Source organism: Manacus candei, unplaced genomic scaffold, assembly GCF_025592945.1.
Source record: "Manacus candei isolate 608988 ecotype Guabito, Panama unplaced genomic scaffold, ASM2559294v1 h1tg000026l, whole genome shotgun sequence".
Classification (NCBI taxonomy): Eukaryota; Metazoa; Chordata; class Aves; order Passeriformes; family Pipridae; genus Manacus; species Manacus candei.
In genome coordinates, this window is record NW_026138074.1 from 1,104,155 (window position 1) to 1,129,522 (window position 25,368).

Here is a 25,368-nt window from a genome sequence, read left to right on the forward strand (position 1 = left end):
ATACATATGCACAGGCAGACAAATAATGCAAAACTCAGCAGTAATTATGTGAATACACAGACTATCATTTGCAGCAGATTCATAAGAGAGCAAAGCTCATACTAAGAACCCAAGTTACACACCCTATTGCAAAAATTGTACTTAGAAATTCCAATATGATTGGGTAGACTAAGTATTCCGTTAAGTACATCAGATTCAGACCAGTAGAGTGCCTGTTTCAGTTAATTTTCTTTAAAAAAAAAAGAAAAATAAAATCAGTTTTGGCTGTTTCAGTATTACACCATGACCGAAGCACAGTAAAATGAGGATGACTGAGAGGTTTGCTTCAAAAAACACACTGTGGACCCAAATACTGAAAAGCACAATCAAAGTTAAGTGAACTAGAAGTTTGTTGTTCAATTCAATTTTTTCTTATTAGAAAATCCAATAAACAATGCCCTAAAACTGAACATACTATGAAAGCTATCCTATGACTTGTTGGAATTTGAAAGACAGAATAGAAGCACAGAATCATTTGGTTGGAAAAGACCTTTATGATCATCAAGTCCAACTGCGAACCCAGCTCTAACCAAATCCACAGCTAAACCACATCCTTAAGTGCCACATCTTCATGTCTTTTAAATACCTTCAGGGATGGTGACTCAACCATTTCCCTGGGTAGCCTGTTCTAATGCTTGACAACCCTTTCAGTGAAGAATTTTTTCCTAATATCCAGACTCTTGTGTGTCTAAGTGATGTAGCAGAATGCTGACCATTATCCCTTGGATTATGGGGGTTTCATTCTGCTTCCCATCCCTATCTTCCAGCTCAGGTGGCTGGGTACCTGGAGAACAACTGTTCTGGTTCTGTTAAAGACTGAGGCAAAAGTGGCATTAAGTACCTCAGCCTTTGTCACTATGTTTCTCCCTGCATCCAGTAATGGATGGAGTTTCTCTTTAGCCCTCCTTTTGTTGCTAATGTATTTATAGAAGCATTTTATGGCAGTAGCCAGATTAAGTTCAACTTGGGCTTTGGCCTTACTAGTTTTCTCCCTCCATAACCTCATAACATCTTTGTAGTCCTCCTGAGCACTACAGATTTTACCTTAAATGTCATTTGACTAAGTTCCCTTGTTACTAAACCTTGTTAGCTTTGGACAGAGTATTTTTATTCAAACCCAAAGAAAATAATTAAGAGAGTCAGTTTCAATATGCTCACTGGTCTCTCACCAGAGAGTACCCTGAATGCACTTAGAAATATTAGTGCCGAAATATTACCTTCTTTTCACCTTCTGATTTCTCCCAGAACAGCATTGCTTCAATAAAATTGTTCATGTAATTTATGTTGTTCTTCCCTTTTTCAGCAGCATCTGTAGGGGAAGTCAAAGAAACAAATGCCATATTTATTAAAATACTAGTTAACCAGGTTTTGCTGCATATATAAAATGACAATTCTGTAAAGAACATTTAAATGAATTCTTCGAACAGTGTAATTCCTCTACAAATATCACATGCCATATCCAGAGTCTACTGTGTAGACAGTAATTCCTAGTCACCTGCAAGTGCTGATAAAGAACAGAGCTAATATACATAATTGTATAATTAACAAAGTTGTGCAAGCATTGAATGGCCTTGCAATGAACTTTTATTAAAATGAAAGAATCAGTCCATTCAGCTAAGTATATCTATAAAATGCAAAATCCCTCTGAAATTAATTTGATAACACTAAGCCATTATTAGCATTATTAGTACTGTTTGTACATATTAAAAGTGGACTGACTGGTTTATGAGAGGAAAATTCAGGAAAATAAGCATGAATTATACGGACAATTAATGGCTTACTCTGGAAGGAAAGTGTCCACACAAGGGATTTAAAGGGTTTAATAATCCACTTAGAAATTAATTCGAAATAGATTTTCTGAATATCCTCACACAGACAGGACTACTTATTTATGGAATACTAATCACCACAGTATCTAGGTGCATAATAACTACCCCATTGTAATTTAATATATTTTAAAATGACATCATGTTTTTAGAGTATCTAGCAAGCAGATTTTATATTTGTGTGATCAACTATTACAAACATAATTTAAATGCATAGAACAAACACAGCTCTGATACATTAAGTTTTGCACAAAACTCCTCCTCAGTGTTTAAGCACCATCACTTGCTTTCCCTCAGAACTCTACTGCAGGTCTAAACGTTGAGCCCTCCCTCTGTCAATATTCGTATATTTATGAACAGTGATGCAGTGTCTTACATCATTACTGACTTGTTTTTACTGGTTAAATGCGTATGCAAGCAAAGAAGTACTTTTACTTTAGGAAACCTCAACCACAGATGCTTTATGTTAGACAAAGCTTTCTAACTTCTGTCATAACTTCTATTGCTGTATCTTGTATTTCTTGGCAAGGTCAGGACAGAGTTCACTCAGGAACACAGTAGAAATTACAAGACAAAACTTACTACCTTGCAATCAAACGTTGTAAGGTAGATAAATACAACCTCTGTAAGTCAGTTCCTACAAAAATATAAATTGTTCAGAAACTTAATGAAGGCCTCAACCCTCCAGGCTACAGATGTAGCAAAATCTCTCTTCCTCACCCCCAGCTCTTACCTTGTGATGCAGAAATACTGCGCACAGATGGCACTGAAGTAAGTTGAGCAAGCTGCTCTTTCAACTTCTTGACCTCAGCTTGCAGCTGGCTCACATTTCCTTGTGTGTCTTCATTTACCACAGCCTTTCATAAATATGAGAAGATTAGGAAAAGGTAAAAATAAAAATCTTACAGAACAAAACTCAGAGAACACCAAGCAACAAAGCTACTGAGAAGTCTTCCTATCTTAGGAAAAGAAGAACTTAGGGGAAAAGCAGTGTTCCATTTAGTAAGAAACCAGTAAGCAGCACTTGAGGTAGAATTAGAGGTTAAAGTATTTAATATTTTCTGCAGAATTTCGTCTGGAGTTTTTTGACCAACAAAGCAGTATACAGCAGAGACAGTTTCAGCTAAATGCCAAGATGCTTTCAAAACCCATGAGAAATTACATTTTGGGTACTAGCACATATATAAAACTAGATAACTGAAATAACATTGAATCAAAATTTTTTATGACATTTTAATTTTCAGTACTTTTTACTTTTCCAGTTAAGTGCTCTGAGAACAAGCAATGAATACATGCTACTGTCAGCCATTACTTAGTTCCAAGATGTTGTCCTCTCTTCATAATCAAGAGCAAACAAGCCCTTTTCAAAAATAATCGGTCATTAAAAAAAATTAGAAAGCAAACTTAGTGCTTTCTAATAAGCTAAATCAATTTAAATTAGTGAAAGCACAGGAGTATTTCAATGAAAAGCTACCTTGCTTGCAGATATGTGGGCTAAATGACAAGAAACTGCTTGTTGCTCCAATAAACACATTGAGTAACTCTCTTACCTTGTTTTTAATCAACTTTGCTCGCTGAGCAAAATTAAGAGTGGACAGAGTTTCACCAAAACACTTGGATCCTGGATGAACATTTGCAATGATACACGTTTTTGCATTACCACCAAGGGAATCCTATTTAAAAACAAGGAAGTTAGTCTTATATGCATGTTTTTGGTAACAACAGAAAACCAAGAGCTAAGAGCTCTAACCTAAGAGCAACTGTGTATCATTTTGAACAAATTGCAGAAAGGATTTCATTTAACAAATATCCATGCTAGGTAAGTTTCTCAGATTTTATTTCAAATGTGGATATAAAGGATGTGACTGTAAATAAAGACTTTATTTGGGTTTCCAAAACCTTGACTGTATTATTTAACAATTTGAGATACTTTTTACATCTGAAGAGCAGGAGAGGAAAAAATCCAAACAAACAGAAAAATATGCAGGGAATAAAGTAGATACTTCACTTTGTTAGCACTACTTTGAACATCACCTAGCCTGCAGATTGTTCCAATCTATCTTCCTTCTGGTGGCAATTGCCAAACAAACAACATCACAAATCAACAGATTCTTGATCAAGGATATAAAATGAACCTATCCATTTTACATGCACGTCTCTGGATATTTCTGTGCTGTTAAACAAGTAGCTCTTAAATCTCTGGAGAAGGCAGCAGTTATACCTAAAACTAAAAGTCTAGTGCTACAGAATAGTCTACAAGCCTCAACATCATTCTCTCTCTTTCTCTCTCTCTCTAACAGAGAGGGTCATGTTTATGGATTTCTTTGCAGTACAGACACCTAAAAAAAATAACCACTTAAAGCTCAAACAGTTGCAATTCTCTTCCAGTTTCTATGTATTTTGGGTTGCATTGGAAGAACATAATTCTTCAGAGTTTCATAAATTTAAGATCTATGTAGAACTGGGATGGAATGATTGAGAAATTTTGCTGCGATCACAATATTGTGTTGTAATACAAATACTGTATTATGTACTAGTACTATAATACAAAAATATATTACAGATATTCATTACTTTTCACAGAATTTTGGTGAGTCCATAAATCTTTGACTGCTTCTGTCTTTGTTTTCTGTTCATCTGGAAAAAAGCCTATAGGCTCTCAGGTAGGAAGTTGTAAATTTATCTAACTCTTAACATCAGATCAACACTTAGGCACACGTAGGCTAATTCTGGAAAGCACATCAAATGTTTCAACACGTCTCTAAATATCACATTTTGATACACAGTATTTCCCAAATTATAGGGATGAAAACGTTGCCTATTTTTCTTTGAAACCCGCAAATATGTAATAGGAGGTTATAAGCATAAATAAATTTGTCTTCAGTTAACAGCCATAAATTGACTAGAAGTCTGTTTAGGTTAAAAAGATATTTTTCAAGCTTTGTTTTGCTTGCCCAATATTGAAGCAACTATAAAGTACTTGAGTTCAGCTTTTTACAGTAAAAAAACCCAACTAAATATTTTTTCTACATTCTAAGTAGCACATAAAATCCAGATATATATTACCCGTAGCAGAAAAGTGAGCTTGGAATCCCGGTAACAAATGTGCCTCTGTTTTCCATTACCCACATCAACAAGTGCTGTGATTACTTGGCCCAGGCAACTTAGTGATCGATTTATGTTACCTGCTTCCTAAAAACGAAAAAGCCAAGAGAACAAAGGTGAATGGATTTGGAGGATGGAATAGGGCAGTACATTTGAAAAGAGAAAGATAGCAAGGATGTTACGGAACTAACCTTTAACCTCAGCCCTTCTGCATGGGTGTCTTTCTGTCTCTCGGATCCTGCCAAATCCACCAGGTTGAGCAGGGAAGACCGAATGTTAACAACCTCGTTGTTCTTCTCCATGGATTCCACTGTGATAGTGAAAACTGCGTGTGATCTTGAGGATTCTCTGTTCATTGAGGTTGATGCTACACGACGGTTTCTCCAGCCCGTAGTTAATACCTAAGCACGACAAAGACAACAGATAATATCAAGTCTCTCAGACTGCAGTTTACACACAGGTGACATAAGCAGTGGTAGGCATATTTCAGTGCAACAGCTTTCAAAAATCTCAAGAACAAGGACTCTGACTATTTTCCAACAGAAGTATTTTAAAAGTGAAAAATATAGATTAATAGAAGTATTGATGACACTATTCACTTCTTTCCTCCAAAAGTACCATTGTTGTTTGAAAGCATAACATATTCAATACTGGTGTATGTTAGCAGTACTCGAAGAAAAAAAAAATTTGAAGTCACACAACTAGTATGCATATGTGTATCATTCATGGAGAAATAAATCTGACAATTCTGGAACACACACTGTCCAATTAGCAGGAAATGTAGTTTTCTGTTGCTATTTTGGAGATGTGTAGGGTAAGCACTAGGGAAGGGTTACTGTAATTGCAATTCATATATTCCAAACTCCAGAACTGTATATGATTTATTACAGGTGTGGGATAGTCAGGAAGCATTGCCTAGAAACAGCTATTTTACACTGTGTTGTAGAGTACGGAAATAGGGGAAGAAGGCATCACAGACACTGTGGAAAGAAAAATGTGCTTTAATCAGAGGAATATTTACCAAATAAACATCAAGATAAATAATCCAAACATTAAAAAGTGACAAAAAGTACCTGGTATGCTTCAGCAGCAGATGACAACACCTGTTCAACAGCACCATCAACAAAGACTCCCTTCTTGATATGTTCTCTGAGAAAGAGTCCAGCTGAAGCAGAATCTAGCAAGTCAAATATCTGTTCATTGTAGATTTCAATAAATGAGCATTTGCAGAGAAAACTCTTTCCACTGCCAGCCTGGAAAAAACACAGTAATTTACATTATAAACAGATTGGTTTTATTAAGTCTGGTATTGTATGGCAGTGAGTCTCTTTTCACACATATCTAAACCTACTAGTTTGCATATATATTCTGCATACTGTACATTTCTGATGCCCAGATGACAGCCAACATCCAAAAACCTAATTGCATTTTTAGACTCAAAATAATATAAGCACACTTGTGTCTTAAGAAACTGTACTATAATTTGGTAGAGTCCTAGATGCAAGTGTTTCTCATTAACAAATTTGATGCAAGATGGCAATAATCTCAGTAACTTAACGGCTGCATACACGGTTTATCGGCCTTAGCTAATCTTTACTTTGAGACATTACTTTCACTGCAATAATAAGTATAAAATAAATGTACCTTTTCTTTTTCCCGCTCAATTAGAAAAAATAAGTATTCAAAGCTCCGTGGAATTACACCTCTCAGACTGTGAGTGAAATTGTCAGAATCAGATGGTCCTAAAGAGATTTTTAATTATAAAAAATAATTATTAGTACTACTTCAAGAGTAATGGTTCACCTTTTCAAGATGTCATTACAGAAGATTTCAGCAACCACATTTAGTCAATCAATTTACGACAACACTACAGAAGAACTGCAATAAAATCAACTTTCAAGATCTAAGATAATACTCCATAATCAAAGTAAAATGTAGTCTAAACAATGCTTATGGAGGTTTATTTTACCTGTCCATAGGCTACTTAAGTCTAAACTAGTATCAACTATGTGGGCTTCCATAGGAAACATGCACAGATGTGCAGGTATACCAATACAGCTATTTAGTACTGATTTGAAGAACGAAAGAGGGGGGGGGATTTGTCCCTATGTTTACTTAATTTCTATGTAGTCCTCAAAAATGTCAGCCAAATTGGTTTTAGTTATTTCAATACCTTTCTAATGTCAAGCACAACACTGTTTATTCTGGACAAAAGAAGGCTTAGGGGGTTGTGGCCTGGTGGGGATCGGCCTCCTCTCCCAAAGTAACAAGTGGCAGGATGAGAGGAAATGCCCCCAGGTTGTGCCAGGGGAGGCTCAGGCTGCCCTGGAAGGTGGTGGGGTCACCATCCCTATAGGTATTCAAGAAACAACTGGACATGGCACTTGGTGCTATGGTCTAGTTGACACGGTGGTAATTGGTTGAAGGTTGGACTGGAACGTGGAGGTCTCTTCCAACCCAAATAATTCTGTGATTCTATGATTGATGCATTTAAAATCACCACTACATGAAGAATAGGATTACAAGGGGATTCCTTCACACACAGAGAGGCCTTAAATGTCTAGTTGGGTAGCAAACAGTTATTTTGAGAATCTCAACATATTTTAATATGGAAGACCCATACTAGAACATGGGTCTATGCATACTAGAATATATTTCTACACATGTAAGGGATATCAGTCAAAAATGGAAACAAGTAGAATAATAATTTTGAGAAAACTTACTAAAAATGTTTTATTTAACTGAAAAGATTCTCTCTTGTTAAAAACAGCAAAAAAAAAAAAATCTAGATCTTCAAAAAGATTTAGGAGAGTACCTATACTTCACTCTTTTGATATAAAGCACTGAGTACTACACCATTTCCTAGAGTTATCTACAAGAACACGAAAATGTAAATTATCCCAGGTGTTTGAGCAATACAACATTTCAACTCGAGATAAAAAAATTAAGAAGCCACTGAAAGATTAATCTCTCTCGTGCACTTACCCATCATAGTAAAAGTTTTTCCTGACCCCGTCTGGCCACTAACAAAAGGGAAAAAAAAAGTTAGATAAAGCTTTATTCTGGCTCTGAGTTTTTCATTAATCTGCATCTTTTAAGGAAAACTCAAAGCTCAAAACAAACAAACAAAAATTCTTCTAAACTGAAGGTAAAGAGACATAGAGGCAAGTTGAGAAATCAGTCAGCTGGAAAAGTATAAAAGTAGAACAGCAAATTTTACTAAGAAATTTCTTGGGATAAATCACCTTTTGTCTCCCCACCACCCACCATTTTCTTCCTTATTTCTCTCAGAAAGTTAAATAGTGGAATTTAGCACTAAAATGAAGGTTTTCAGATGTATACAATAAACGAATTTTTGGGTCAATCTTTTGAGTTTTGTGTCACTCAGTAGTGCACAAAAGGTTATATTTGACTTAGAAGTATTTCTTCTTTTAGAGCTGTTTTTGTTTTTCTAGTGTAGTTACTAATTATGCTAAAGAAACTTCAGGGCAATTTCACTTCATTTCCCATTTGTTTATTGTAACAAAGTGGACTTCACAGTTTTGCAAAAGCTGTGCTAGGTTAAAAACCAGTACAGTTTTGATTTGATTAGCCCTGTAAATCAGCATTTCATGACCAAAGTGCTTCATCAGTTTTCAAAATGAAAATATATTCAGTTAATATAAGGATATTCATACTCCTAGTCACAGATATATTTCTACCTTGAAAACATTCTGAAAGTTAAAATTACGATTAATGAGTTTTCCCACAGGCAGCTAAGAGTCACTAAAGAGCCGAGCTAACCAAATATCAAGCTAAAGTAATTTTCATTCCATTTTACTATGGATATACTGAAAATAACTAGTTTTCTCTTTAATAGTACAATAAAACTTCTTTTTAGACAAATAATAGTAAAATTGAAATGAGTTTGCAATCCACATTATTAGCTGTAAGTATTAGAAGCATAACACCTGCAAATAGATTCCTCCAGAAGAGGAGTAAGAAGTACTATTCAGTGTTGCAAGAACATTCCTTATGTTGTGCAACAGAAGGAAGCACTTCTGAAGTTTACTGTAACATTAAGCAGGCTCTGGCTCTTAAAACCACAAGTATTCATTAGCACAATCTCCTCAAATGTTGCAAAGGCAATGAAATAACTGTTATTGCTATGAAATGACTTACTATGCAAAGATGGTTCCATTGTAGCCATTCATACAAGATTCAACAATATTTTTAGCCACACTTGAGAACACAGACTCCTGGGGACAAGGGAGAGAAGGCACTTGGCACCACTTGTTTCGGTCTCTTTTATATCAGTGTTTCCTGTGTCATAACTTTACAGTGTATAAAATAGATGCATTCCTTAACACTAGATATGTACAATGACCCCTGGAGTTATCACAGTAAAACAACATATCCTAAGTCCTCATGACATAAATCACTCCCTCTGACAAAACTGTATTCCTCGACAAACTGAAAGAAAAATGCAACAACTCAGCATCATAGTAACACCTTTTGAATATACAATATTAATTTTGATCCAGTGGTTATATCATCAGTATGTCAAAACTGAGCCTTATGACACTTATCAATTTAGTTAACTTCTAATATTTGTCACTGCACATTCAACAAACCTGCACAACTGTTAGCCTCATCTTGCAAGAAGAGCCTAGCTACAAATAACAGCCTACAGCAGGTGAGGGTTTTGGGAGGTTTGGTTTGGGTTTTCTGACAGAAATTAAAGGAAATTAAGAGAATTGAAGCAAACAGAAGATAAACTCATAAGTTCCTTAAATACAAATCACATCTTTAATGTCAGCTACTAACTGCCAGTTATTTTTATGTTTGTCTCAACAGGCACATTTATTTTCTATAGTGTTACTGTAACATTTACAAATGTAAACTTCAATTTTAATGCAAACTTTAATCAAAGAAGTTATCAATTAAAAAAACCCCACATCAAAATTATTTAAAGAGCAAAATTTCATGCAGCATTTCTGTACTATAACAATGTGTTACCAATCTGACCACCGCAAAAAATTACACCTAAGGCACGACATCTGTAGAAAGGCTTAGCATTAGTAGTTGCCAAAATTTGGGGAAAAACTGTAATAGATACGAGATTCTGGAAGTGATTACCTGTGTCGTTTCCATATTTGCAACATAATCAAAAGTGAAGATCTTTGGCTCAGGCTTCGAATGCAGGCGGATGGTATTTGATGAAAGCACAGATAAACACAAGCCTTGGTCTCCATCGGTTAACGCAGTTCTGTCTGAAGGGGGACGCACCCTTACAAAAACTTTGATAGCATCACCTTCAACACTGAATGAATTTTTATGCATTAGATTGCTTCAAAATACATCTATCAGCTGTCTGATAAAATATAATCACAACAATCAGATTACGCATGTGAAGTCATACAAGGGTCTCTCCTGAAATAGTACTTCTAGCTGAACATCAGTTCACTACAAGGTTTATTAAAGGTAAAAGTGTGGCAGATTTAAAAAACAAAGAACATGCAGTTACTGGAATTTATTGCTGTTGCATGTAACTTTAGCTCTAAAAGAACACATTTCACAGTGAACTTGAGATATATAAAACCAGTGTTGTAATGAAGGTTTCACTAGTTTCTAAGACTATGGGCTTCAAGCATCCTTCTTACTACTGAAAGTTTTAACAGACAAATGGAGCACTTGATGCTACAGTCCAGCAGGAAAGTTATTAGCATTTTTCTTTGCTCCTCACAGGAAGGGAATGAAGTACCAATTCTTGATCAATGAGTCAAATAAGGCATAGCAAGTCCCTAACCCTTCATTACATTTATCAATGGATAAATGTAGCATTTATCAATGGATAACTGTAGCTTGAATAAGTAACTGGACACGACTTAGATTAAAGCTTTGAGGAGGAGTTATGGAATAAAACCAATATACCCACAAAATATTACAGAATTATAAATTTTTACATGAAGTGGCAACAAGCTTGGATTTACCTTTCTTCATTCTGTCCCAAAAGGCAGTTATAGCAGGAGGGTGTTATAACTGCTACTGATTTTTACTTTCAGTATACAAGTGCTGCCCAAAAAGATCACGGAGAAAAAAGACTCCGTGTTAAGTTAAAAAAATAAAAAAAACCTCTGAGACATTAAAGAGAAAGGAAGAGAATAGTTTTAAAAGTGGGAAATGGTCTTCATGACTGACATATGCAGTCAGGGAGTGGCTGAGGAAAGGGCTAAAAACACAAGCAGTAGCTGAGAAAGGGAAGATGTTACACTGGATTTAAGACACACCAAACTAACTTCCCGAATATGTTTTCATTGAATAACATTATTCTGAGTTGTGGCACAAACAGCATGTATTTAGAGGAGGGCTTTTTGGTTTTTTGTTAAGGTTTAAGACTTCCTCACAAAATTAGAGTTCCTAGTGGAATATTTCTACAGATAAATTCCAGAGTCCAGTTGCAGAGTTAGTCGACAAATGAGAATTTACTGAACAGCAGCATTCCAAGAGGAACCCAACACCTCAGAGCAACAGTTTTATTATGAGAAACTATTTTTAAACCTATAAGGAAGTTAGGAGAGAAAGGTAACAATCTTGTGCAGGAAAAGACTGAAATAAAAAGCTTTAAATTATTTCATAAAGTTATACTAGATTTTGTGTGCACTTTTTGTGCAATGTGATTATTCTTATATGGGAACTGGCCAATACTACTTTACCTAGGTGAGTTCAATGAAGATATTGCAGAGTCACGTAAATCTCCTATAAAAGGAAACACACACACACACAAATTAAACAAGATAAAACTATTGCTCAAAAAACCTGCTTAAATAGCAAATACTGTAAGTAGTATGGAGGGAGATAAACAGAGAGCCTTATAAATATAAGTGTCATGCACAAATCAGAACTGCACAAAAATACTTGGTAACGATCTTCCTTTGGCAGAAAGATTGCAGTTGTTACAGATGTAGAGAAAGCTCTAGTCCTTGTACAAACTTGTCAGTGTATGTGCAATGAGTAGTTTCTTAAGTTAATGTATATAAAATTTTGCAAGTGTTTTGGAGAATTAAAAACATAAATGCTAGTAGTATTATATCTTCCCACTGTATTTTAAAGATTGCAAACTTAATGCAGACAAACAATTACAAAATGAAATAGCTTTACTGACATGACTGCAAAACCTCAATATCCTAAACCTGCACAACTGACTTGCTGTGTTACTTTGACTATTATGAAGTAATATTGATCACTCTGTAATACATAAAGCTCTCCTCTACATTATCTGGGGCAAAAGTCCTATCAGGAGCATCTGAAGGAGCTGAGGTTGTTCAGCCTAGAGAAGAGGAGGCTCTCTACAACTCTGTCACTCTCTACAACTCCCTGAAAGGTTGTAGCCAGCCTTTTCTACCAGGCAACAAGCAACAGGACAAGAGGACCCAGTCTTAAACTGCACCAGGGGAGGTTTAGGTTGGACATCAGGAAGAAGTTCTTTACAGAAAGGGTGATGAGATACTGGAATGCATTGCCCAGGGTGGTGGTGGAGTCATCATCCCTGCAAGTGTTTAAGGAAAGGCTAGATGTGGTATTTAGTGCCATGGTCTAGTTGACATGGTGGTGTTTGGTCACAGATTGGACTCAGTGATTTCAGAGGTCTTTTCCAACCTAATTGATTCTGTGATATGAGCCTCATTTTGCGTAGCTTCACATTTCAAGGATATGGCACATATTACCCCATAGGTAGATAGGATGACTTATTTTTTACTTAAGGGTGAATCTGACGTGAAACTATATACATATAAAATAAAGTCAAAATATTAGCTAAGTAACACAACCACATTTGAAAATGCATAAAATGCAATGAAGGATGATTCCTCAAAAATAGTCCAATAATAAAGACTTTATAAAGTCTCTAAAAGTGCACAGGTTTTATTGCAGTATGATTCCTTTAAAAGTAGAACTAATAAAAACGTGCAAAGGCACTACTCTTCTCTTTAACATTCATACTACCTAAATACCCTGCTGCTATGCGAGCCTACCTGCTTTGACTCACATCAGAGAAATGTTTTAGCTTCTAAAACAGTTGGTTTTATTCAATCGCGTAAGGTATCAAGGCAAGTAGTGCATTTTAAGACTGAAATCAGACAGATAAGTACTTGCATAGCCCCGGGAATGGCCTGAAGTTGTATCAGGGGAGGTTTAGGTTGGATATTAGAAGAAGGTTCTTCCCCCAGAGGGTGGCTGTTCATGGAACAGGCTCACCCGGGAAATGGTCACAGCACCAAACCAGAGTTCAAGAAGCGTTTGGACAACGCTCTGAGGCACACAGTGTGATTTTTGGGGTGTTCTGTCGGACACGCACATAGGAGTCGGACTCGATGATCCTTATGGGTCCCTCCCAACTCAGAACATTCCGTGATTCTGGTACAGGGACGACCCTCGGGTACCCCGACATGCCCGAGGGCAGGGCACTGCCCGCGGGCACTCCACATTGGAACCCCTGGGGCCACGCGTGGGGCACCGGACCCCCCAGCAGGGCCGCATCTGGCCCCGCTGGTTCTCACACATGGGTAATGCCCTCGCAGGGCACAGCCGTCCCTAGTCCCCGCTCCGCTCCGCCCCCCTTCCCGCGATGGGAGCACATCCCTCAGCCCCTCCCGGGCGCCCGTGCCCCCCCACCTCTCGGGCTCGGAGCCATGATCCCGCTGCCCCCCGGCACCTCCCGCCCGCGCCCCCGTGCCCCCTCACCCCTCAGGCCCGGAGCCATGATCCCGCCGGTCCCGGCACCTTGCGCCCGGCACTCCAAGATGGCGGAGCCTTTGAATTTGGCGCTCAGCGGCGCGGCCCCGCCCCCTCCTTGACGCCAGCGCGGGCGCCGCCATTGCCCTCCCTCCCTTCTCCGTCGCCATTGGCTGAGAGCGCCCCCGCCCCGTGACGTACCGGGGCATTCCGGAAGTGGGGCGGGTCTGTCGTGGGCGCCCGGAAGCGCGGGGTTGCCCGCGGGGGGGCGCGGGCGGCCGCCATGAGCAAGAGGAATCAGGTCTCCTACGTGCGGCCGGCCGAGCCCGCCTTCCTCAGCCGCTTCAAGCGGCAGGTCGGGTATCGGGAGGGCCCCACGGTGGACACCAAGGTAACGCCCTGCCCCGGGGGTGGGAAGGGGCAGCGCCCGCTTCATGGCGCTTCCTGAGCTGTGATACCCACCCCCGTCGTGGGCGATGCGAAAGCAGCGCTCCAGGGCTTTGTCCCTGCACGGCAGTTGTTACTCGCCTAAAAATGACTGAAATAGTCTTTGTAGCTTGTCTTTGCTTCTGTGTTGACGGTTCAAAGCAACAGCGAGACGTCGCAGTGCCCCCCTGGCCATTGCTGCCGTGGTGGCCTTGCGGGACAGCCGGTTCCTGCCTGTCAGTGCCCGAGGGGCCCGTGGGGCTGCAGGGAAAACAGCCATGGGGTCCGAAGTTGAACTGGCCCTTACAAAGCCTAGGCGGGAAAGGGGGGAAAAAAGTGTTCTAAGAATATAGTAAAAAAAAATGTATTGGAAAGGAGTTACCATGAGTTCAAACTGAAAGAGGGGAGGTTTAGATTAGATATACGGGGAAGATTCTTCACTGTGAGGAGGGTGAGACAGTGGAACAGGTTGCCCAGACAAGCTCTGGATGCCCCATCCCCGGAAGTGCTTAAGGCTGGGCTGGATGGGGCTTTGATCAGTCTGGTCTAGTGGAAGGTATCCCTCCCCATGGCAGGGTGTTGGAACTGGATGATCTTTAATTTCCTTTTCAGCCCAAACATAGGTTAATGGTCACAAACTGTGGTGTGATGGCCAGGAAGGCATGGTAGGGGCAACAGAGTTTGACCCAGCTTGTTAAAAGGCAGCCTTTCTGAGGCACATTTTTCTTCTGTTTCCAAGGTGCTTTTTGCATGTGTTTCCCTCTAGGATTTTACAGGATGCCTTAAGAAATTAGCCCATCATTCTGGTAGTATAGCACATGTAAAGTTGTTTTTCTTTGATGACTAAAGAAATTTAAACTTAAGCTATGGAAGTGCTGTTTGTGGAGTTCTGTTTTTACCTAGTTGTACTTGCACAAATGTTTGGATGATCCCACCCTGAGCTGTATGTAGCCAAAACTAACCTAGTGAGAAAAGCCCCCTTCCCAGTGGCCCATTGTCATGGCCTGGATTTGAATTGTGTTTGTGCCACAGTGGATATACAAGTTGCTTTTGAAAATAGCTTTTATTACAAGCAGTCACCGTATTGACTTTCACCACTGATTCCATTTGCCTGTATTGCCTTTTAAGCTTCAACTCTAGTATATTTTGGATCTTGAACTGAAGAGGCCCTTATCACCTAACCTCTCCAGGCTGATCAGTAAAGTAATAGTCACAATGATTTATTAAAAAAAGTTAATTATGAGCTAGAATATCAGATAAAAGTATGCCTTTAATAAATTTAGTACAAACTGTTTCACTTCACTAGAAAGATTGTGTTTTGTCTGTCTCTTAGTAAATTCAGTAGGTTACGGTAATACTGTCTATTCTTCCTTATAAAATGAAGTTTTCATTTCCTCTTATATTGCCAAACTTTAGGTTTGTTGCACTGAGGTTTCCAAGACAGAAAGTTTGTTTTTATAAAATTTTATCCCAAATGATTCTGTCTCAGAGCACAAGTTTGAGAGAGTGGAAACAGGAGCATGATCTTCCTTGTGTCAGTGCTGCTTGCAGTGACTTGCATAGGCAGCTTTGATAGCCCAGCCACCATGGTCCCACATTTCCCTTTGTGCTGTTTGGAGCACAGCTCAGAAGGTTCAAAGGGACCCCTACATTTAAGATTTCCTTAGTGTTGTGTGGCAGACAGTGCTTGTACAGGGATGATAATGAACAAAAGGCATTTCTTACCTTCCAAGTTCCTTTGGTCTTTAATTGAAGGAGCCCATGCTCCCATGCTGCTTTTTTTCAATGGGATGCTATGTCTCAGTGATGGAATTGGAGTGCCATTTGGACAACGTGAGTTGGGAGGGCCTGGCACGAGAGTCTCCCCACTAACCTTTCTGCAAAAGTGAGGCCAAAGAGAACAGGGCCACCCTTAGCGGTTGTGATGTGGAGTGGTGATCAGAATTGCTTTTATTTCCCTTTCCTAGAGAGAGCAGCTTCCCCTTGCAGATGATGATAGTGACAATGGCAGTGACAAGGAAGATGAGCAGCCTCAAGTGGTAACACTGAAGAAAGGAGACTTGACTGCTGAAGAAGCAATGAAAATTAAACAGCAAATCAAAGAGGCCTTAAAGTCAAATGAATCAGGTGAGTTTCAAACTACTAACTTCTTGCTTTGTGTAGTCAAAGAGATATAACCCATGAAAGGGAACATGATATTTGCTCAGTTTTCTACTGTTTAATATTACCTTTGATTAGTTCTAAATTTTTCAGCTAAATAATTTGCACTTGTGAGTCCTAATCTCAAGTCATTGAGTACATATGTTCAAGCTGTCCGGCTTTTAATAATATTGCAGTTCTGTGCTTCTTGATTGTGCAACATCCTACCTCCAAATACCACCCTAAATTATTTTTGTTGTTGTTGTTATTGCATGTCATTGTCCTGGTACACAGTCTTCTGACATCACCTGTGATAATTTTTGAACTCATTAATTTGCTCAGCCAAATTTGACAGTGGAGTGGATGTCCTAAAGATAATTGTCTGAGTTCATGAAAGAGAGTGTATGGGCAGAAGGAGGAATCTCAAGTCAGTGCTTCTGTGGAAAGAATGGCAGATGTGTATGTTTGGGAACGTGTTCACTTCGCTGACTGGTCCATATTATTACTTGTTATTAATCAACCCCAGTATGTGTTGTGACTTGCAAATATATTAAGCAAAACTGAACAGATGATAAAATAGTGCAAGGTACAGAAAAAAATGTTTCTTTTCTATGAAGAATTAGACAGAAAGGAAAGATGGAAGTGGTGTGAGAGGGGTTGCTGCAGTTTGTCCATGTGTGAAACTACAACTGATGAATACAGTTATGTTGAGAATTTCTGGCAGTATTCATCATTCAGATAGGGTTGACATAAGTCCTTTGAGTGTCCAGAAACTTCAATCATCACACAGGGTGTGATGAAATGTAGCTTTATTTTTTGCTGACAGAAGACTTGACAGATTGAATGTGGCTATTACTGTCTTTACTGGAAATGTCTTGGCAATTAAGAATATAGGACTGGAACCTCACAAGTATTAAAAAAAGGATGATTCATAGAAACTGTAGACCTCTCCTGTGGTTAGCCATTGTGGCTATTTGCAAAAGCTGTAAATTGAATTTAGAGCACACTGAGAGGCCTAGCACAAGCTATCAATATGACATCCTTAGCTTCTCTCTTTTTCTGCCATTTGGATTTGAAAATTCAGGTTTATGCTGTCACTATGTAGAAGCATGTGTTAAGATTTAAATGGTATAAATGAAGAATTCAAATAACAGTAGTGGGAGAGATTACATTGAGAATCTTACATTTTTTGAAAAGCAGATTGATGAAAAATCTTATATTTTAATAATGTAGGTTAGCTTGAAACCAAATAAAACTGCATCTGATTTTTTTCAGCAGGTAGATGTGTATATCTAAATGTTAGGCCTAACCAGACAGTGAACTACGGGCTGTGTTTATGTGATTTGAACTGCTCTGAGAATATATGTTTGGCTTCAGGCTTCCTTCCTGGTCTCTTGTTACTGAAGTGTAGTGCATAGAGGTGCTTGTGTTGCAGTTTGTAAAGTTGTCACACGATTTCTTTTCACCCTCCTAGTATTGGGAGAAATGTCAACCTATTGGAAAGAAGTGGAATGGTTCTTTCTGAGAATTGGTTTCCTTTTCATATAAGCAACTTGAACTTTGAATGATCACAGTTGGAGGAAAAACGATTTTGTAAGGCTGGGCAAAAAGAAGTAGTTGTCCATGAGAATCTATTGAGGTGGAGTCCATGCTGTGAAAAAAGTCCAAAGGAGCTGCCAACCTGAATACACAGTATGAAATGGAAGTGTATTTGAATAGAGTGTCTGAAGTTATTTGGTGGAAAAAGGCATTCCTAAGACATAATTATGTGTAGTGAGGATGGTAGTATTGAGTCCCTATAGGCCTGTGGCACCTCTGCTTATTACCCCTTCAGCCCTTCAGTAATAACTTGCATTTGGAGGAAAAAATCCATAGTAGTAGGTAGCAGGAGTGTTGGAGACTGCTGCCCTCTGTTCTACGTTATTGTGTTCCTAGTCATTCATCTGCTTTTGCTGTTAATACGAGGTCTTGGCCTCCTTACTTTTTTATGGCTTATGGGAATAAACAGGGTAAGTGCTACTATGTTGCTCTGCTATGGAGAGGACCTGGTGTGAAATTTTCAGTGAAGGAAGGTGTGGGTGACTCTGCTACAGCTTCCCGAAGGCTTTTTTGAGTCTTGGGCCAATTTTTCACTGTCAGTCTGACCTCTAGATTTAAATTCTGATTTCTACCTGAAGGCAGGTATTTAGACAGCTGGTTTCTTCCAGTTTAATAAAGAGAGTTTTGAGTAATGTGTGAATTTCTTTTATTTTTTTGGCTGTCAATTCTGAAAATGAGAAGTATAAAGAAAGTTTGGTGCCGCATGATTTGATTGCATTTCATATTACTTTGATTTTTATCCCAGAGTTGAAAGTGAAATTAATGTAATGTCTCCTAGACCGTAATATATAGCCCCAAATCAGATCATTGGTGAAATTACATGAAGCTGAAATGGTAATAGGGAAGTAAATTTCTTAACTGATAATCTTCCTTTCCAGCATGCATCAATGCTGAGGCACCTTGGTAGATCCTAAGAAATGTGCTGCTAACTAACTATCTGTTATGAATACAAATTGTTAGTCTTTCAAAACACAGAAAGTACTCAGTTTTGCGGTTCTGCTCTCTTTTCTTTTTTATCTGTAGTGGTTGTCTTCATCTGAAGGACTTTGTCTTCAGACTTTGTACTGGGATATTATTCTAGGATTTTCTGTATCTCATTTACATCCTTTCTCCTTCATTTTCTTCTATAACCATTTTGACATGGCTCATGGCTGCACTTTTTATTTCAGACACCAGTGGTTCCCATGACTTGCGTTTTCTTTTACAGAGGAATAACACTTCTGCATTAATTTGGTAAAACCAGTTGATTAATGTCCAAGCTGCACTTAGTTGCCTTCTAAGGCAGAACAAAAGTCTAGTGAAGTTTTTCTGTTGGCTTTTGAAGTATAGTCACAGGGATTTTTTTTTTAGGGCTGAACCTTTCCTATATGAGAAGACACCCTTCGGTATTGAAATATTTTTCTCCATGGAGCACAGACTCAGAGGCTTTTTAAAAAGAAGTTGTCTGTTTATCAACAGTAATTTTACTTTATGTTTTATGCATAATTTTATAAATTGTTGCTGTTGGTTCAGAGACAAAGAAAAGCAGTCTTATGAGAAATTAAATTTTCACAAAAGAAAATATGTCAATTAGTGCAAGATAGTTTATCCTAGCATTCATTGCAGCTTATGAAATTGATTTTTTTCTACTGCTTTTCTAGTTCCTCTGGCCTCTTGGACACTCTGATACATGGAAATGACCAAATTTGGCAAAAATGTCCTTGTTCAAAGCCTTGTAATATTACTCTTGTTTCATTCTGTGTGTTGGTGCTGGGGGAGGACAACAAGAGAGGGGAGAGGCAAGGAGAATACAGACTGTGGTGTCTTGGGCATCGGAGCTCTTTCTGATTCAGCACAAGCTGTTCTGATTAAGCAGCTGTTATATCAGATGCATACCACAGTGTTCATGCTACTCTGCATCATGTGAAATAGCAGGAACCTAAATCAAGGCTCATTTTATGGTATTTAAGTAACAAAAACTTTCCCAAGTGTTCTCATAAACGATTGAGACTGACTACCAGAGCAAGACTGGCCTTTTTATCTTCATACCACCAGTGTGCCAAATTCCTGTAGTAAATGCTTCCAAAGGCATGTGTAGAGAGAGAACGGGTGGCCAGGAGGAAGCACTAGAAGGAGCATCTGAAATGGCTGATCTGAACTTTCAACCTTAGAAACCATTAAGCAATGTACCAGGCTGTCATATTTTTTTTCCCAACCTTCTATCTGTGAGGAGACATACATGGTTTGTGCTGCTCCTCCTGTTGTTCCTGACAGTTTAGTGGCATTTGTGTTTCCTGTTGTTGCCTCATTGACCCATGTGGACAGAAACTGCTGAAAAATGGTATTGCTGACTGCACAAATAACTACTAAATAAAAAGTACCGTAAACTGAAGAGTAGTGCCTCTTTTTCAGACCCTCATTTCTACTTCTCTTGTAATATATAGCTTCCAATTAAAAAAGAAGAAAATATTTTGTGACTTCATGGCTTCTTAAATTGTTGTCACTTGTGAAGTGAGTTTTCAGCTTAACCTCTGACTGTGCTTCTCTTGGTCAGCCAGTTTGTGATCCAGGTAAAAGCAGCAAGGACTAAGAACAGTCAGAATTTGAACTGCTAGTGTATTTTTTCGACTCATTTATTAGAACTGGATTTTATTATTTCTCCTGCAATGCTTTTATGTGTTTGACTTTGTGTATTTCTGTGTGTTTATCAGAAATCCTGCTTCTCATAATTTGTAATGCCGAAACAGTCTTTTATCAGGCCTCTTTTTTAAAAGGTACAAACACTGAGATTGTTTCTTCAGTCTTTTTTTTGCATTGCTTAATACAGGTCAGTTTTTTTGCAGGTCACTGATGCAAACCAAAAAGATAGCTGACACATAAGAGCCTGGTAAAATCAGACAGAATAAAGTGAAGTTCTTTTACCAGCTGGAAAAGACAATCTTAACAAATCAACACAAATTTCTTGAACTGCTACATCAAATTCTTTCAAAAAGTGTAGCCTATCTTTCTCCCTCTTTCCACATGTTGCTAAGGTAAGGCCAGGCCTACTGTGTTTTATCTGCTTCATTCTTTGTCAAGCACTGCCAGCTCACATAGCTCTCTGAAGCTGGCCTGGGCTTCCTGCTGAAAGGAATGTCCTTGAGCATATAATGTAATTTTGACAGTGTTAAACCAGGCCAAGAGCTAAAATAATTTCCTTTGATGCAGAATGATCTGCAAATAGTATTGTGGCCCTGGAGGTCAGAGCTGAGCTAGTTGCCATTTTGGTGGAGTTTTTGAGCTTTGCTGTTTATGCACTTAGCTTATTAGGTGTTTAATTCATATTGCAAAGATACTTATCAGTTTCTCCATCTGGTAGGCAAAATGGAATTATTTTGCAGTTCACAACGTGGGTAGCAGGACAGTTGTGAGTAAAAATGAAATTTCTGGCTTCTGTTTTTCCATGGATTATGAGTACATAGCTGTTTATCTGTTTTCTTTTGTGGATATGCTTTCATTACCTTTTCAGGGGTTAAATTTTAAAATATACCCCTCTAGTAAAATATAGCAATCACTCATCCAATGAGGTGTGGTTTTTTTGCTCATGCTTATGCAGTAGCTGGTTGTCCTGTTTCCACAGCTGTAGGGGTGCTGCATGCAGTTTGTACACTGACACATAGATAGTTGTGTCTGTGCGTACGTGGAGTTCTTATAGATACTTTTTTTTTTCCAGAATTTGGCTTGTATTGTGCCTTAGATCTTGTTTGTTAGATCTGTGTTTCCAAATAAACATTGTAGTTATGCAACAATTAGTAAGAAGAATTATTTGCTATTAAACTTCTGAGTCCAAAAATGGAGGACCAGTTTCTGAGAATAATGATACGTAGTGCATTTTGTTTCATTAAGTGTGATATACTTTCAGAAATAATTATATTTCCCTCCTGAAATTTACTGTAGGCACTTCCTGAACTTGTGCAGCATCTAAACACCTAAGCCTTCCGTGCAGAATTCATGATGAATCCATTCAGAAGTATGCTTTTCATATCTACAGTTTATTGTTGCTAGTAATCCCTCATAACTGTAATGCTTTTCTAATGCACCAAGGCTGAAATATTTTTCCCCAAAATGTTGTTAGTTATTTTCTGCATAGGAGTATTTTCTCATAAACTAATGTAGAATCATAGAATCAAGGAATTGTTAAGATTGGAAAAGACCTCTAAGATACATTGAGTCCCAACTATTAACCTAGCACTGCCATGCTGCCACTAACCCATGTCCCTAAGTGCCAGATCTACATGTTTTTTGAATGCTGCAAGGGATGGTGATTCCACTACTTCCCTGGACTTGTTCCACTGCCTGACCACCTTCTCAGAAATTTTTCCTGATACATAATCTAAACCTCCCCAAGTGGCCATTTCTTGTCCTGTTGCTTGTTACTGGGGAGAAGAGACTGATCCCCACCTGGCTACAACCTCCTTTCAGGTGGTTGCAGAGAGAGATAAGGTCTCCCTTGAGCCTCCGTTTCTCCAGGCTGGACAACCCCAGCTCCCTGAGCTTCTCCTCAGGACTCGTGCTCCAGCCCCTTCCCCACGTGCACCTTCTGGAAGTACACATTAGTTTTTTAAGCTAGGTTTCTTCTTAAAAAGGGTCTCTGAAACCTAAGGAATTCTAAGTGAAATTTGCTACTCAAGTTGATGTCTTCATTTGTAACACACAACCCTTAAGACACTAGATTTATTAGTTGTATTGTCTTGAGTATGCACTGTAGAGAATTTCAGCCAGTGCCATGTGGGTCACACTGAAATGTTAGTCTTCTGCCATAGTGCTGATATACCAAGGAAAGGATTTGTGCTAAAGAGAAAAGATATTTATTGGTTATAATTAAAAAGCACATAATCATGTCAAACACATTTCTGTTGAATAATGAATTTCACAGAAGTAATTTAGTAAAAATATTTTGCATAGAACCTATGGCTCTTGAACATCCTGTCACATATACATTATAAAAATTGCAAACTACTGCAGCATAAGCCTTTGTGTCTGATTCATTTACAGTTATGCTTTCTTTTCCAGAAGTACTGCCCTGATGCTGTTTCTTTGCAGTAACTTTCCCCCTCTGCCTGATAATCATGAAAGAGACTTTTGTTTTTAAGATTGTTGTCTGCTTCTCTGCGTGTTCTAGAGCAAAATTAGCGAGTTGGAATAGTTTGATGATTTTGCAGATACAAAGAAACCCTGAAACTTTCATTTATTATGATATTAAAAGGGCAGTTTATGACCATGTGATCTTAGCTGTCTCAGCAGAACAGAATATATTAGAAGAAAAAAAAAGCTTTTTCTTTTATACGTGCTATTTTGTTCTTTATAGACTACCATAGTTCTGAAATAAGTGCATTTGTTGTCATGAATTTTACAAATACTGAAGTGAGATTAGAGGATCCTATGAAGTTGTCCTCCCCACTTTGGTAAGTGGATATGAATTGAGTGTGTTGGAAAAGCTCTACTTCCTACAGTCTCTTCTAAGTTAGAGCTCTGGTTAGTGAAAATCCATTTCTAACAGGAACTGCAGGAGGATTGTCTAGAAGGGCTGGTTACTGTGGAACAGGTGGGTGCATATGGAGGACATTCATAGATACAGTCTTTGTGACCAAAATGTATATTTTCATGACTGTTGTATTCTTTTGGGGGTCTCGCTGATCTTGGTTCAAGATCATAGTGGTTCAAGGTAATAGTGAAGGTCTGTAAATATTTGTGAGCATGTCCAGATGAGTTCCGATTTTACTGTCTTTATTACAGATGATGAACCAGAGCCTGCTGATGGAAAAATTATGTTCAGGAAACCAGCCAAACGTTCATCAGAGAAGTGTTTGGACTTCAATGTAAGTTCAAGTAAGAAGATGAAAGAAACAAAGAAAACTAAGAGAGAAGCAACTACTTCTCAGAGTACAGCTAAGCAAGTAAAAAATAGCAGTCTTCTCTCATTTGATGATGAGGAAAATGATGATTAGGGGTTGTATTTTTTTATATTTTACTTGCCTTTCTAGAAATCTGAGTAACATTGAGGGCTTTCATAGGAATTGAAGCATGGTGTTTGAGTATTCTCTTACTTTGTTATAGTCCAACTAGAGAAACATAGTATAAAATTAGCTAGAACTAAGCCTTTGCAGTTCAGCTGTAATTGTATGAACAGTGTGTTATGTCTTTATTTTTAAAGAGAATTTAACCATGTATGTAAAAGCTATTTGAGGTCACAAATGACTAGCAAAATATACCTGTACATATGCAGCTTATGTAAATTTTCAGTCAATACATTTTAAAATGCCCTCCATTGCTAAAAATGTATTTCCTCTATATTAAATAGCATTAGTTGGCAGTTGTGTGGGTTTTACCTGTTATTGTTGAATTGACATTCAAAAGAGGGAGACTTCATTTCTGTGGAAGAGAGACTGAAGTTTTCTGTCTCACAGCTTAACAAAAGTTTGCACAACCTTTGCACTTGCGGTTTGGCAGACTAGCTCTTTGCAGAGCATTGCAGTTGATAAAATCACTTAGTCCTAATCCTGTCTTTGGTGAATGCAGTCCAAGAAACATCAAATTTGTTTGAATTGGTTGTAATAGCAAGATATAAAGATTTTGATTGTAGTTGATGTTATCAACTAATGCAAAAGGAGCCTAAACCACTGGAGATTGTACACTTCAGACTTGACACGGATGGGCTCAGTGGTTTGATGGTATTTTGGGCTTAAAGTATGCTTGTTCCAGTTGGCTACCTATGTGTTCATAATTATTTGGGATCTCAGACAGCTTGTTTAAAAAGATGTATTTTATTTTTAAGCTGGGGAAAAGCATTATTTTATTCTTCAAGTAGGAAGTTTTAAACGGGAAATTTAGGTTGGGAAACATTATAGCTGTGATACAAAGTTTTAAAATATTTTAGTTGCCAGTGTAAAGTACACTGAAAGTGACCATTTCAGCACCGTTTATGTAACAGAATGCTGAAATTCAAAATGACACTGAGAGTTGATGGGATTGGGGAGAATAAGGAATTGGAAATAGGACTAATGACTTCGAAATTATTTGGAAGTATGGTGTGTTCTGTAACCATATATAAGCAAGAACTGAGATTACTGCTGTTACAGGGTTATGAAACCAGTTCTTCTGCTGTGTGACAGGACATTTGAAATTATTTGGCCTGTAAAGCTTCACTGAGGAGCAAATCTCAAGTTGCTGTGTGAAACAGCTGATTTTTGTTTGTTCGTCTGGTATTAAACAATAAATTATGTTTTCTTTTAAGTGGTCCAAAGATATTTTAATAAAAATTTCAGTACATAAGATGAGATTTTTTTTGTCACGTGACATTAAAGCCTCCTGTAACTGCTACCTGTCTCTGTACATACCAGCTTACTGCAGCATAATATCAGATACAAATCTGCATACTGTTTCACAGTATTTGTGTGAGTGCCTGTTACCCTTATTTTGAAAATGAATAGATCTGTTGTCCTTTCAGAACATTGAAGCCAGACCTGTCAGTCATGGCTGGGCTTCACAAATGAAGATTTGGGAA

General features: G+C 38.2%; 2 protein-coding genes across 3 annotated transcripts in view; one reads left to right on the plus strand and one right to left on the minus strand.

Moving 5' to 3' along the window:
- KIF15 (kinesin family member 15) overlaps window positions 1-13,848 on the minus strand; it is a 36,770-nt gene extending 22,922 nt beyond the window's left edge. The window contains exons 1-12 of one of the 2 annotated variants that reach the window (XR_007904772.1): window positions 13,692-13,838; window positions 11,666-11,708; window positions 10,089-10,272; window positions 9,132-9,208; window positions 7,956-7,993; window positions 6,615-6,712; window positions 6,044-6,223; window positions 5,162-5,371; window positions 4,932-5,057; window positions 3,416-3,538; window positions 2,599-2,722; window positions 1,257-1,348 (exon numbers count right to left, since the gene is read on the minus strand). Coding sequence is in view for 1 of the 2 variants with exons in the window: in XM_051789178.1 (XP_051645138.1) it covers window positions 1,257-1,348; window positions 2,599-2,722; window positions 3,416-3,538; window positions 4,932-5,057; window positions 5,162-5,371; window positions 6,044-6,223; window positions 6,615-6,712; window positions 7,956-7,993; window positions 9,132-9,208; window positions 10,089-10,272; window positions 11,666-11,708; window positions 13,692-13,710 (1,314 nt within the window). In the remaining variant the exon portion in view is untranslated. Of the gene's footprint in view, window positions 1-1,256; window positions 1,349-2,598; window positions 2,723-3,415; window positions 3,539-4,931; window positions 5,058-5,161; window positions 5,372-6,043; window positions 6,224-6,614; window positions 6,713-7,955; window positions 7,994-9,131; window positions 9,209-10,088; window positions 10,273-11,665; window positions 11,709-13,691 lie in introns of both variants that reach the window. The other variant, XM_051789178.1, reaches the window with a different exon arrangement.
- Window positions 13,849-13,903: 55 nt separating this feature from the next.
- Window positions 13,904-25,097, plus strand: KIAA1143 (KIAA1143 ortholog). The gene is made up of 3 exons (XM_051789210.1): window positions 13,904-14,073; window positions 16,076-16,235; window positions 23,601-25,097. Exons 1-3 carry the CDS (start codon window positions 13,966-13,968, stop codon window positions 23,810-23,812), a joined length of 480 nt encoding a protein of 159 aa, XP_051645170.1. The 5' UTR covers window positions 13,904-13,965; the 3' UTR covers window positions 23,813-25,097.
- The last annotated feature ends 271 nt before the right edge of the window (window positions 25,098-25,368 follow it).

What these genes read in the sequence shown, in the direction of transcription:
- KIAA1143 (XM_051789210.1), top strand. Translation starts at nt 13,966, where the DNA reads ATGAGCAAGAGGAATCAGGTCTCCTACGTGCGGCCGGCCGAGCCCGCC. An exon ending in GCCCCACGGTGGACACCAAG is followed by an intron (nt 14,074 to 16,075) that starts GTAACGCCCTGC and finishes TCCCTTTCCTAG; the next exon opens with AGAGAGCAGCTTCCCCTTGC. An exon ending in CTTAAAGTCAAATGAATCAG is followed by an intron (nt 16,236 to 23,600) that starts GTGAGTTTCAAA and finishes TCTTTATTACAG; the next exon opens with ATGATGAACCAGAGCCTGCT.